Source organism: Engraulis encrasicolus, chromosome 9, assembly GCF_034702125.1.
Source record: "Engraulis encrasicolus isolate BLACKSEA-1 chromosome 9, IST_EnEncr_1.0, whole genome shotgun sequence".
Taxonomy (NCBI): domain Eukaryota; kingdom Metazoa; phylum Chordata; class Actinopteri; order Clupeiformes; family Engraulidae; genus Engraulis; species Engraulis encrasicolus.
In genome coordinates, this window is record NC_085865.1 from 48265037 (window position 1) to 48280193 (window position 15157).

General features: G+C 42.0%; 1 protein-coding gene across 1 annotated transcript in view; it reads right to left on the reverse strand.

Annotated features, from left to right (window-relative positions):
• oxsr1b (oxidative stress responsive kinase 1b) overlaps positions 1 to 15157 on the reverse strand; it is a 179784-nt gene that overhangs the window by 6022 nt on the left and 158605 nt on the right. Inside the window, exons 12-15 of the mRNA XM_063207311.1 lie at positions 9404 to 9439; positions 8477 to 8671; positions 7761 to 7819; positions 5696 to 5748 (exon numbers count right to left, since the gene is read on the reverse strand). Coding sequence (XP_063063381.1) covers positions 5696 to 5748; positions 7761 to 7819; positions 8477 to 8671; positions 9404 to 9439 — 343 coding nt within the window. The remainder of the gene's footprint in view (positions 1 to 5695; positions 5749 to 7760; positions 7820 to 8476; positions 8672 to 9403; positions 9440 to 15157) is intronic.

Consider the following 15157-nt stretch of genomic DNA (forward strand, 5'->3'; position numbering starts at 1 on the left):
TCACCCATAATTAACAAAACGTATAATTTCATTACGAATATAATAATTACTTAATAATATGTTTGTCAGCTGATGTCACTAAAATCTCTTCCTGCGAACGTGTTGCCAGGTTTTTTGACATCGATTAGCTAAGCCAGATGCTACAGTCCATTAATAACGCTCTATAAAGATTAAATATAGACAGATAAGAGATAAGTAGCTGCTAAGCATCTATTTTAATATCTGCTTCACAATCTGTTATCACAGCATCAAGTCCTGCAAGACTGCACTCCACATCCCATAACAAATCAAGTGCAATCAAGTGCTCAACTACATAATAACACCATCGCTAAAGGTGCATTCTTTGGTTGTCGGAAACCCTGACCTCTGCCTCAGGAAAGTGCAAACGGATGGGTACTCAACTCAGGGTTCCGAAACACAAACTCGGAGCACTTTGGTGTACTCCGAGTTCGCTAAACATTAGCTTTTTCAGACATTTGCATGGTCTCCAGCTGTTGCAATAGAACGCATTACAAAGGATGTCGGGAGAAAGAACTCGGGTCCACCGACAATCGAGTTTCAAAAGGACGAGACATAAGACATTACCTAGAGCAGTAACAGACTTCATCATTACCATTTGGCGACACTAAGGATATAACACAGGCTCTGCATGAAAGGGTTAGTTACTTTACAACTCATACTGTACGTACAGTACAATACGTACTGTACGTCTGCAGGTATGCCTCAAGCTAATCCAGGTATAGGTCATTAATAATGCTAATAAAATCAACAATGTGCTGATGAATACACATCTGTTTTAGGATCTATGTTATCACAGAATCAAGGCCTACGGTACAAGATTGCACTTTGCCATGTTGCATCGACCATAACACAAGTCTTAAATTACTACTTTGAACCATGCCCCAGAATTAAAGGTGCACTGTGTAATATTTTTAGTAGTTTATTTCCAGAATTCATGCTGCTCATTCACCAATGTTACCTTTTTCAAGAATACGCCATCCCCATTTATCCTCAAGGCAGTGATGAATGAAAACAAACTTAAGATTTTGACTGAAGTGTTTGAGGCATTCTAAATGTACAGTATTCAGTACAGCACACAGTATTTGACCCCAGCATTTGAAAATGTCTGGTTACGGCCCTGATTGTGTTTATAATACTGACTGAAGGGCCGGATATTACAGGCAACTTACCAGTCAAACCTGCAAGACCCCCGGGTCATTTTAAGAATGCTGGGGGAGAGCATCACTTTAGAAGTTTTTTTTTTTTTTTTTTTAAAGGCTCTGCAGTCCAGATGTAATGTTCCAGAACGCCACATGTGCAGGGCCGTCAGCTGACCTAATGCTATACAGGGGCACAGTAGGGCACAGAGAGACAATGCCAGCGTGCGAACAAAACACTCTTTAGTCAGTAATTTATTTTTAAAAGCTTGTAAATTAATTATATTATGCAAGTAGTGCTTGTGCACATTCTGTAGATTATTCCATATGCTAAACTTGAGCTAAATTCCAAGGTAACAAGGTTGTTTTTTTATGTGAAACGGGGTACAGCAAATCAATACCCAGGCACGTGCCCCGGTAAAATAGGTCTGGCGACGCCCCTGCGCATGTGTCACCCTGGCCCAAGTGGACTCACATCTGTTCTAAGGCTTCATTTTGTCAACATTTAGCCACTAAGTATTTCGACCCTAAAAGTCTGAGCTGATAACAGCAGTTAGTTTGTCATGATAACGAAAGTAACAACTCACCAACTACTTGATTCAACTCTTGCTTTCTACTACAAACGATGGATATTGTGCTGTTTGACTGATAAGATTATATTAAGATTATTTCATAAAAATGGCAAAACACAAATTTAGGTAATGATTTACAGAGGATAGGTGTCAGACATTGAGTAGACACACAGGTGTTGTTTTTTCCACACACTTGGAGTGGAAATAAGGACTCTGTTGTTGTAAAAAACATTCTTACTGGAATCTCCAAATTTCCAACTTTTTTGTAAAGATTTTTTTGGTCTTTTTCAACTTTATTGGGGACAGGGCAGTAGGAGAGGTAGGCAGTAAGTGAATAGGGAGAGAGACAGGGAGGGGTCGGCAAATTACCTGGGCCGGAATCAAACCCGGGTCGCCGGCGTAGCAGCCCAATGCCCTACCGTTAGGAGCCACGCTAGGGCCTCAAATTTCCAACTTTTTGACATGCCTTGTCAAAACTGTTGAAGTGCTGTTTTTCTTTTTGCTACTCTCAAATACTCGCCTTTACCATTTAGATTGAGAAAAGAACAAAAGGCCATCAGTATTAAGACATGCTTTGGTACTGTTATATAGCCAAACTGACATAGCCTTTAATGTCTTAATGATTATGACAACATGCATACACCTGAAAACAAAGGCAGTCATCTGAATGAAAACGTGACAGCAGTCAGGACATAATCCTGTAGTAACGGAGCATAAAATTAAACTCTGTGGCGACACAACAGAACATGGCTGTTAAACAGGTACTAATGCATCCAACCTTTTCCCACGTGTACACAGGTTCGAATCCCATAAAACACATACTAAAACCCAAAAGTATCACAGAAAAATAAAGGACATTGCCGTTAAAACAAGCATTCTACCAACATAGAATAGAGCTAGTGTGCAAAAATAGATAAATCCTGACAAAATAAAACGTCAGACGAGGCCCTGGCGTGGCTTAACGGTAGGACACTGGGTTATTACACCAGCGACCAGGGTTTGATTCCGGCCCGGGTCAATATATATATATATATATACACTACCGGTCAAAAGTTTGGGGTCACCACACTTTCCTCCCACAATGCTTCTTTCTGACAGTTAAGCTTATTCCTTTTCAATTTCAGTTCTGGTATAAAATCAGTGTATAGAGTTATTGTTCTCTGAAATTAATGCATGCAACAAATAAGCAATTTGATATTGGAAAAAGTAACTGTTGAGTGGATTTACTTGTATGGACAATGCATAGAATAGACCAAAATGTATCACTAACTTTTGACTAATCAAAGTGTACCTTTACTAAGGTAGTGTCTAGTCTGGTGTACTAATCAAAGTGTAGACTCCTTTGGCATTAATAATAGCCAGTTGCGGTTCTACAGATTCATTCCCGGGATGAGATGAGGTCCAGAATTGCCCATGAGCTCTATGAGCCCCATGCATGCAAAAGTTGATGTCTGCTCTTGTCAATCCATACAATGCCGGATGATATACACATCATTTGAAAGAGGAGAATCTACACTTTCCAACGATGTATGGCACTGGCTTGCACACTAAACCATCGCTGAGACAATGGATCGTGCATTCATAAGTAGGTTCATTCTGATGGCTAGAAAATCATGCAGCTACTTTGACTTGAATTTGTGGATGAGGTGGCAACTCAACAAATGTCATACACCTACCATTGGAAAGGGCAGACACTGAGCTTTCCAATAGTTCCATGCATTCTCTGATAAACTAAAGAAATGTCTGTAGAAAAATGGACTAAAACACGTATTTCTATGTAATAAATGGGTGAAAAAGCTTGGTTAGATTTCACTCTTCTGTCCAGCTTAACCAATTGTATGGGTAATCAATCCTTTTTTCACCTGTGGCTGTTCAGTACTTTCCATTATTCCATTTCAAGCTATTTAAAAGATGTTTGCGACTTGAGTTGCAAACAAATAACTGGAAAAATGAAGGTGACCCCAAACTTTTGAACAGTAGTGTATATATACAATAATAAATAATAAAATAAAAAGTCAGACGGTCTTGACGTTAGACCTTGAGGGGGATAATTGAGCAGTGAATGATTAAACATCATCCTTTGTCATCAACTGCAACAAGGAACCAGAATGTTTACTTTTGTCAGACCCAGAGTGGGCCCCTACTTGCTTCTAGAGATTTCTAGATGATCCTAGACATTAAACACTAGATTCCTCCGGTCATTTAACATTTCGGATCAGCGTCAAACCGCAGCAAATGAGTGCAATTAGACCAGATACAGTTGAGCAAGAAAACCTTAAATTGTTTTTAATGTGTCAATGTTGATGGAGGTTTATAAATCCATGGCCGTAGCCAGCCATGTGAAGTAGGCGAGGTCCATGATGCGCGCGCAGAGCGCGCGCCCAAACTTTATTATTAATATAAAATATAAATTAAAAATGTATTCATAAAATAAATAAATATAGGCTACACAGGCCTATATATAGGGCCCTCCTCTATGAATGTATAGGCCTAATGTGAAATAGTAAATATGTAGACATGTATAATAATAAATATGTTGTAGTTTTCAGCCAACTCAGCCTGTTCCCTTTGAATGGCTATGCTTTGGTATCATGCCTCTTTTATCATAAACAGCATTCTCCCAGTCAGTAAAGCCCTTTGTAAGGACACTAAAGTTTGACCCAGAAGTTGCACAATAAGCTACATCCTCAGATGGCAAGTTGCTCAGCCATTCATATTTTTTCTCCCAATGAAATTACACTTCAGCTGTTTTCCTCCAAAGGTAGGCTACAGGGATAGCTATCTCTGTGCAAACCACCTATTTTGGAGTAAACTTTTTTCTTCCTAGAGTCGCATCAAATGTTTTGTTTTTATTTAGTTGTTGATATAGTTCTTCACGAGCGCAGAAGACAAAAGTCTATCAACGAGAAAGAAAAGTAGCCTATCCTCCGCGCTCCTGAGCCATCTGGTGCGTCACGGCTATGCAGACACAGTAGTCACGGGAGCCTCTTCAGGTGTGGATATTTTACTGAGATTGGCTCTGAAGAAGATGTGACAACGTCGATAGTCTTGGCACTTGTTCAAATTAACAGTAAAATATCCACACCTGAAGATGTTCCGGTGACCTCCTCTATCAGTGTTTATCAATCTTTCCAATTTAAATCAATTACCTTTCACGGATATCCTATGCTTTTACCTTTATGCAGCAGCTGATGCAGCAGCCTGCCTTCTTAAAATAATGACTCAAATGGCTTTTTAAGACACCATAGCCTACTTGTTACGCATGAGCTTTAGGTAGGCTATACAACGGCCGGCTTGGCTTTCTGTTAGCGGAGATCTCACCAAGCACGGGCTTTCTGATAGCGGAGATCTCACCAAGCGCGTGCTTAATGGGCGCGTTCGTGACGGCACATTACTGCGCAGGCTGCACACTCACACTTTGCCATTTCAATGCATTCTTCTGACCAGAAAGCATGGTAATTTTGCGTTGCGCAATGCGCTGTCACGAACGCGACCAAACACTTGCGATGTCGGCTGAGTTGCGTTCTCTCCCACGAGTCGCACCACTTGCGATATTAATTAATCTTGTTTACTCGCAAAAACAGAACACAAAGGCAAAACTAGAACACATAGCACATGGAGGTTAACCACAGTTTGCAAAGGACGCTTCACAAAGGTTTATAGATGTTTTTGTGTGTTTCAGTTGGTCATATTTGCCGTTAAAATAATAGGCCTAATAATAATAATTTAAAAAGCCTCTCACGATAGGCGAGGTCCGGACCTCGCTAGCCTCAAATGTCCCTACGGCCATGTATAAAGCTGGAAGAGGGTCACTTTTGTCTGCTGCCTTTTGAGGGACATATATTTTTATTCTAAAATAGGACTTCATCTGTAATATAAATGTTATAATACAGTCTAACACCAGCATGACAATGTGTACTAATAAACCCAAGCATCACGTCAAACTTCACGTCAAACTTCACTCACCTCTGCCAGTCACAAACTCAAATCGAATATCGTTCAGTTCCTTCTTCGAGTTTCTATTCAGACAAGATAAACAAAAAGAGGGAAACAGGGAAACAAAAAAGAGAGAACTGGGTTAAGACCTTTAGCCTGGTTTATCGTCTGCAACTGAACTTATCTTCCACAACTGTCTCCCTCTGTGGAGGTGAAGGCCCTAGGGGTCACTGTCCGCACAGCAAGTAACCTGGATGTGCATGTGTGACATAGCCGTTCTTCTCTCTATTCAGGATGACTACACTAAAAGCCATTTATATGGACTGACACACATGCTTGAACAACAGAACACACTAATCTGCAGGATGAAATTTAAGTGTTTAAAAAATATGTATATTTTGATATGCACCATGTGATTGACTGTGCAGGCATTACACAAGAAAAATTTAGGTGTTTACAAAGAAAATGTAAAAGGCCAGACACACACATGCATGAGCTAAAAAGAAATCTGATGGATTAAAATCTGAAGTATTAAAAAAAATATTTTGATGTTTTATTTTTGAAGACTGTGATTAACGGCACAGGTCTGACACATATGCACAAACTAAAAACAAATGTGCCGGATTAAAATCTTAAGTATAAAAGAAACAAACCCCCCCACTATTTTGACCATGCAGACCATGCATGATTACTGTACACATCCATAACAGCTGTTAGGGATTAGAATTTTCCATCACGTTATTATGAAACAATGCTGTGTAATGGTGACTTGGAATCTATGAAAAGGTGCACCAGGGTTTCTTGCATGTTGCCAACTACGATAGTATGAGAATCAACACTAATCCTGGAGAGAAAACAACGGAGCAGCACGGATGCAATTCTTTTCTTTTAATCAAGTGCACAACATAGAGACTAACGTTTCGATGGATGAACCATCTTCTTTAGAGTCCATGAGTAGAATGGAGAGAAGAGCCTAATTATCTGAAACCCTGATTACTGGAGGTGTAGGCCTATGCGCCATTAGGCTATTGGCCCTTCTCCCAAGATCTCACTCACATTGCCCACATCCATAAACTATCTACAAAGACAAACACAATGTTCGTGTCCTAATCCTTTTAATGTCCTGAGGTTGTAAGACTCAATCTTGGCAAACAGGGACAGGAAATCCAGCTGTTGACTTGGCCCCATGCACTAAAGCCAAGAGCTCACGTGCAGGCCTGCTGCTTAGGTTTAAGAGGCCAAAAGCATAACTGGGCAGATAATAATCTACTGACTAATAAATATACGTTTTGTAATGTTATTCAATATATTTTTTCATTACGTTTTTTTTTTGTCAATCTCAATTTAAGAGGCCCCAATTTTGCAAAGCGGTTGGTGCCCCAAACACTGGTTGGTGCCCCAAGCACTCGGCGTACTCTGCTTATGTGTAGCAGCGGCCTTGCTCACGTGTGTGCCAGATACGGATGAACAGATAGCTTGGCAAACACACAGCGCTGACACACAACTGCCAGTGCAGTCCAAAATACGGCACGTGTCCTCGGTGATGACGTATTTAGTTTTTTGAGGTCAAACATGTTGGAGTTGCTTTGATTGGACTTGGAAAGGGCGTCAAAGTAACAATGATGCAGCTCTTCTGAAAGAACGAAAACCATCGAGTGACAAAGGAATGGAATTATTTAGCCTATGGATTTCTGATCTTTTGTTTTTAATGCAATTTCTTCCGGAACCAGATCATAACAGAGCAAACGTACCGTAATGTACCGTAATGTCTCATTGTTAGAGCTGCAGTTGGGGCTCTTGACAAAAGCTGTTAAAATTACAGACAGGTCCCAGCCCCTCAAACCAACTGTGCTTGTCAAACATTCACTCTATTTGAAGGGCTTCTGAATGGTATGAGGGCAATGTAGAGATTAAAATGGTTTATACTTGTCTTTTCATGTATGATAACTTCGCTTTTTTTTATAGCTTATTTAATGAAACCCAAGGTTGCTTTACAAAAGGGACTAAGGAATTGGGGGGAGGGTAGGAGGGAAGGGTTAAGGACCACAGGCCTCCGTGAAGAGATGTGATTTGAGATGTTTTTTTTTGTACGTACCTCAACCTTAATACCAGGCTGATGGGTGCGCTGTTGCCATCCGTGGGAGGAGCCGGTGCCTGGGTGGCAAGCAAGAAAAAGGGGATAATGCCATATATGGTGTACATACAGTACATACACAGTACATGCACAATTATTGAAAAATACCCCCGTCAAAGAAGGACAGAGGTATGGAGGTGTTGATGGTTAAAACACACAACATAAATACGTACATAGGGATGTCATGATAATAAATTTTGCATGCAAAGAGGCAAATACAGTTTAACTTATTTTGGCCAAAAAATCATGCTTGTAAAAACTTACTGTATGATATATTGACTTATTGAATATTGTGACAGTCCTATACGCACATAAATGACCAAAGGTAAGTGTGAATGAGGAACAGCTTCTTCCCCTGTTGTTACAATACTGAATGCACACTTGTAGGACTGTGTTCATCTATCAAGGACTCTGTGCGCCTCGTAGGGAGGCTCAAATGTCATATACTTTGTATAATGGCAATAAAAGCTTTGTATTTGTATTGTATTTTTGTATTGTAATGGGGCTGTAGACCCGAACCTCCGGTGGAATAGTCATTGAAAAGTTAACTACAATAGTACTACACTACTATGACATAACATAGTGCCTTTAGTAATGCACTACAACTTGGTCATTGCCATTCTGGTAACAGCAAATTTATAACGGCGGGTCTTAACGGGTTAACTGGTTCTTGTTACCTGCGCAGGTGCAACGGAGGCAGGAGCAGCAGCAGGAGGGGGGCCTTGCGTGGCGGCGAGGGCCGGGGCTGGAGCAGCGGCCGGGGCAGCGGGTTGGGCGTTGGCTTGGCCGGCCAGTGCCGGGGCAGCCTGAGGTAGTTCTGCTTGGCCCGGGGGCGCAAGTTGACCGCTCGAGGGGTCTGTCGTCTGGAAAATCTGTTGGATAAAGGTTCGACACAGTGAGCGAGGAATGGTAGTAAAGGAACAGACGAGTTCATGCGCAGCTCTCTCTTTGTGTGTTCATAGTTTAGTGCGGACACATAGTGGACCGTTCCTTTTAAGTCGAGTCATTTTCCCTTAAATATTGAGCAATGACGCTTTAAGTGCAAATGCACTTAAAATGAAGGAGACTGCCAACCTATGACATTATGGGCTGAATGTAGCAGTGATGGCTCATGATTAAAAGCATTCCTTTTCATGGGTGAGCGGTTAGGGCGTCAGACTTGCATCCCAGAGGTTGCCGGTTCGACTCCCGCCAGGTTGGTGGGGGGAGTAATCAACCAGTGCTCTCCCCCATCCTCCTCCATGACTGAGGTACCCTGAGCATGGTACCGTCCCACCGCACGGCTCCCCATGGGGCGCCACTGAGGGCTGCCCCCTTGCACGGGTGAGGTATAAATGCAATAAATGAGGTATAAATGCAATTTCGTTGTGTGCTGTGGAGTGCTGTGCCACAATGACAATGGGAGTTGGAGAGTTTTTTTTGCTGGCCAATCTGACAGTTCGCATGAAGTTGCAAAAAAAAAGAACAATGTTCCAGTACACATGATTCCTGATTAACATTGACAAATACATTACAACAAATAAACATGTATAATAAAACAACTTTCAATTCAACATTATTCCATTGACAAAATAAAACATGCATAATAGAAAATGAAAAATCACCTCTGAATTTTGAGATCCGTCCTTTACTCTTGGTGACTATAAATAAAAAAGGAGAAGAAGAAAAAAAAAGTCAGTCAACATGTTTGCATTGCTAATGCTAATTACAGGCCATTGCAGCTGTATTAGAGAGGTTCATTATTGGCACAGAGAGAAGCGTCAGGAGGAATCACAAGACGAATGACAGAGACACACAGAAAGCAGAGGAGAGGAGAGGAGCATGGGACAGCATCCTAATTTTGCCACGTTGATGCCACACACTTTTGTTGTTGGATTAGTTGGAAGTCACACAATTGTTATCTTTTATTTCCATTGTTTAGGCAAATGGAAGGACACAATGTTAAACAGTTTCACCTGGAACATCTAATATCCACATGATTCGTGTGAATATGTCCTTCTGTTATCACACGAATTAGTTCAAAAAATGGTATCCTGTATGTATGAAATATAAGGATCCCATAGCTTAACACTTGGGCCTTTAAGTTGAGTATCTTTTCACATACAGCGTACATAGGGCACAGACTGTAAGTCTGAATAACATTTCACCCCTTAGCCCTACCACTCTCCCCTTACCCTCCGTTTTGCGCAATCACATGTAGGGGTAGGGGTGTCCCAATTCACGTTAAGACAAAGGGGTAAGGGGTAGGGCTTTCTACCCATTCAAACAGAGATTTTTCAGAGGCACACTTCAAAAATGTTTGGTAACGAAACCAAAACCAAACTCCTTCCAGAACACACGGTCCAGACGTAACATTACGTGGAATGACCATTTTTAAGGAGGTCGCGTTTGTTTGTTTATCTGTCAGCAGGATAACTCAAAAAAATTGAACTGATATTGGTGAAATTTTGTGGAGTTGTTGGAAATGACAAAAGGAAGAAGTAATTAAATCTTGGTGGCAATCCAGATCACAATCCGGATCCAAGGATTTTTCCTCACCATTGCAGGATAGGGCAAATTGTGAATCCGTTTCTAACTCCATAAAACACATAAAACAAGACAGAAAGACTTGAAAAAAATAGTCAATGTCAACATAGTCAAATGATCTATCAAACAGCTTCCTTGGCGGAGGTCTGCACTCTCTGAGTGCATTTCTAGTTCTGTACTGGAGCACTTACAGTACGTCTAGCGAGGCCAAGCTAGTCAAACCACTCACATCCTTCATATCATCAGCGATTATGTAGTTCTGTCACATGGTGGTTGATGTGCGATCACCAGTCACTAAATCACAGACCCCTATTCCTGGACGTGCAGCATGGCGCTAGGTCCCCCCCATCTGGTAGACACATTACTCAGAGTCTGAGTGACTGTGCATTTTAAATGTTGCATCATGCATCATCAAACTGTTTCTGATTTAGCTCATTAAAACATCTGCAGTTAACCACAGTCTGATCAAGACATACAGTGCGTAGACCATGACGCTACTAATGAATGGATAACCGTTGGTGCATGGGGTGGGGCTTGCTGTTCGCACTTGCTGTGATACGCATGTATGATGGCGTATGATGTATGGCTGCATGTCATCTGTGTGAGGCCTTCAGATTTCAACACCTGAGATGTCCGTCTCATATGACAGCTATGAGAGTCGATAGGCAAAAGCAGCTGTCATGCACCGGCTACGTGGGTGGGCGCAATCATGGCCTAAAAAATATTCCAGTTTAATAGATGCAGGGCCAGAATGGCGAATCCGACGGAGGCGGAAATATCTCCATATACAGTATGGCCCGCTGACGTGCATGTGGGTAGCTCACTCCACAGTTTCGTAGGGTGGGCACGGCTGGACTGGTAATCTGGCATGCAGGGCATTTTCGCCGTGGGCCGACAGTCCTCGGGGACTGATGCTGTTTTTATTTGTTTGTCCTCCCTCACCCCTTAGAGACCAGCCCATAATTTAGATGGGGCAGCCCATTGGTCCATTTTTAATATTGACAATGGACTGAGCCAATCGTGCAGCGGGTGTCTGTGTGAGGGTCTGGTGTACTGTACACCAAAAATGCTCGGCCTGTTTTCCGGCCCCAGTCCAGCCCTGAGGGTGGGGTAGTATCTCATGACCTTTAGTGATGGGATGGGAAACAGAAGCTATGCGTGATTGGTTTAGGTGACCTGGTCCAGGGGATTTGTGTAACGAATGGCTTGGGGAGTCTTTATGGGCTAGAGGGGGGGACGAAGATAACCCACTTCTGACGGAGTATGGATGGGAATAGATAAGCGAGTCATGATTCACGTTACCCCTTTTTACCGGTAGGCTCGATGTATAACATAAGCAGTGGTCCTCAAATGATCATGACTTGATGAAAACTATACATAACGCCAGCTGACAGCTGTCACATTTGACCAGTTAGTGATATAACAAAAGTGTGTAATAATCAGTTTTATTTATTAGCTTGTCGGCTCTTTGCTATCGTTTATTTGCTTTGTCGGCGTTATAACAATGAAGCGCTGCCAGTTACGGGGGAGTGTGCATGTTAGTGCTTTATTTATGTTTCTGATTACATCTAGTGTTGGCACAGATAAGTAATCTCATCTCGCTCTGATGTTTTATTGGTTATAAAAGATGGATTGATTTGATCAGAAACACAGATAGCTCCGATATGTATTAAAAAGACACGTTAGATAAACATTATAATACAGATGGCTGCCAGGAAAGATATCTCCTCTAAAAATAAAATAAAGGAAAATAAAAACGTGATTCCGGTTTATTTCCCCCTAATTCCTCTGGAGAAAAAACGTCTTAACTCCTTTTATCTGTCGCTCCCCCGATTCCTGACGTATTTTTTATCCCCCCATCCCTGACAGAGCACGATAACCATCTTCCCTTTTCGGTCCCAGGCTCGTGCTCTTGTTAAACCTTCAAAGGACAAAAAGCCCCAGAGTAAATAACATTAGCTTCTTACATCCCTGGTGGAGGATGGAGCGGCCGAGGGTGTTCTGGGTTTTGTCACTCATTGCAAACAGGCATTACCTGAGAGAGCAGGCGGGGTGTGGGGGGGCTGGAGGTGGCTGGGAGATATTACGTAACTGTAACCTGCTTTTGTGTGTGTGTGTGTCTGTGTGTGTGTGTGTGTGTGTGTGTGTGTGTGTGTGTGTGTGTGTGTGTGTGTGTGTGTGTGTGTGTGTGTGTGTGTGTGAAGAGAGAGCTGAGCCATTTTGGCTTTAATAGGCTAGATCAGACAGAGGGAAAGACTGGGTGTCTGGACTATGGGGGTGGGGTGGGGGGTGGGGGGCTGTTAGAGCTCATTTAGAGAAAAAAAGAAGCAATAATCTCCAAAGGTTGAAGATCACACTTTTTATATGAGAACTTGCTAATGAAGATGAAAAATATCAGTACTCTTAGAGGAGATGACAAGGACTTAATAGTGTGTGTGTGAGATGAGTGTGAGTGAATGAGAGAGACAGAGAGAGACAGAAAGATAGAGAGAGAAACACAGTTCGAGAGTGAATAAAACAGAGAGATAGTAAGAATGATTGAGTGTGTGTGTGTGTGTGCGTGTGCGTGCGTGCGTGCGTGCGTGCGTGCGTCTGTCTGTTTGTCTGTCTGTACCATGCACGTTTGTGTGCATCTTCACATGTGTGTGTGTGTATGCCTGGCAGATGCCGAATGATTTCAATAATGATTTGCTATTGGCCAGTGTGTATGGAAATGAGTTTGTGGTTAACCAGGAGGGGAACAGTACTCTACTGTAACGGCTGCCCAACATGCAATGATAATAATGTGGGAGAAGAACCACATGACCACCGACTGCCGTTTCCTCACCGAGCACCAGAGGACAGGAAAAGGAAGATGGCTTTGTCTCATTCCAACATCTTGTCTAGATAATATATACTCTGACCAGAGGAATGTCTTTGCTGAGTTCATAAATTTCTATTTTTTTCCCTCCCTGCCTAAGGGCTTAAAAAACTCCCTCTGAACTTCGTCATTGAATATCACTCCACAAGTTATCGCTTTTTATCATCTGTTATCGTATCCTATCATAAGCCTCTCGATATATTGTTTTGTTACGTCACTCGGTCTGTGTATTAGATAATTGATTACTAAAGCGGCTGGCCACTCTGTGCTAATCCCTTGCTCAATGCACTTGACGGCCAAGTCAAAGTCAGGTCAAGATCCTTGGCCACTCCAATGGCGCCCAATAAACCGCAGTGGTCCAGTGGCCTTTGGAACAGTCTATACACATAAATGACCTATCCAATAAAACCTGCACGCTGGTATGCTACACTGGCTGGTAGGGCAGGTGGCAGGAGCCCAAAGTTGAACAAATGTCGACTTGCAGAGCACCGTGTCTCTGTCGGCATCTTTTTTGCATTGAAGGTGCTTACAGTAGCTCTCTAGACTCAGAAGTTGTGCTGAACACAGGTGATGACGTTTAGCCTTTGCTAAGCTTAGAACCCCATCATACCAACTACCCCCATTTATCGTCAGGCAAACTGGGTCTGTACTAGTTTATAAGCCTAAAAATGTGTCCTTCGGACACAGGCCCTATAGTCTTTGTTTCACTATACAGTACTTCAACAGGAGGTTTAGCCTTTGCTAAGCTAAGAACGCTAACATCCCAAATAGCCCCAAAGATCGTCATGTTATCTAGGTCTGCACTAGTCTACAAGCCTATTATTAATTCTAATCATGTCTTTTCAACCTAACATCAATTCCTGTCCAGGGACTACAGATGAAAATCAGCCTTGTGGCTATAATCTGGCTCAACTGTATGTTGTGCACTCTTCCTGTCAAATAACATGTCTGGTGCCAGCAAGTGTAATGCAAGTAGGGTCATTTCACGTGAAATCAGACACTTTGGGACCCGACCGACACGGATTTCAATCATACTTACTGTGCCTGTTTAGTAGCACCCCAGAACTGCATTTGTGTGAATCTGACACCAATATTAAGGGAGAAACAGACTAGCGAAGGTTTACATATGAGGGTAGGACACTATGCATTCAGCCTTGATTATATCAGTCAGTGTAAGTCACAAAAATATGTCCGTGGTGTTATTTGAAAGCTCTTTTCTGGCTCTACACATTACACAAACAGCATGGAACACAACAACCCTCAGAATATAAATGATCATAAATTGAAAAATGTAAAATTGAATATAAAAAAAACGTATATTTTAAACTGGCCAGTTCCTTGTCTAAACATAGCCTGCAATGTCATGAACAACACCTGAAATGCTGATGTTTGGTTCTTTATTCATTTCAGAGACAATGGGACTCAAAAATATGGCATCATACAAATCACCTAGTAATAATATGGTGATACCATAGTAATATCACATGACAGTATGTCTATCGGAATATGTGAAGGATGGAGATGGTCCATGAGGATGCAGGAAGTTCAGTTTCACCTCTCCAGTGCTCGGCATACATTCCTCAACACATGCTAGCCACTAGTTGCCATCATATACAGCTACAACATACCCTTTGATGCTTGAACATTTAAACAATTCCTTTACTGAGCTTATTCTTTCAACCCTGCCTTCTCTGAATGCTTAAAATGGTCTAGCTTCCACTGTGTCCATTGACAATGGGCAGAAGCCGTGTAGTTTTTGAGTACCTGGAATAGGGACCGACGAGGGTGCAGGGCCCACCGGGAAAATGCCCGTTATGCCAGATGGCCAGTCCAGCCCTGTCCCTGACACTACTCTATTACTACTTCATTACAACTCATTTCAACCTTTATGTCCCATTATCTCTGAAATGAATTAAGAACCAAACACCCCATTTTCAGGTGTTGTTTATGACCTTACAGGCTATGTTTAGAC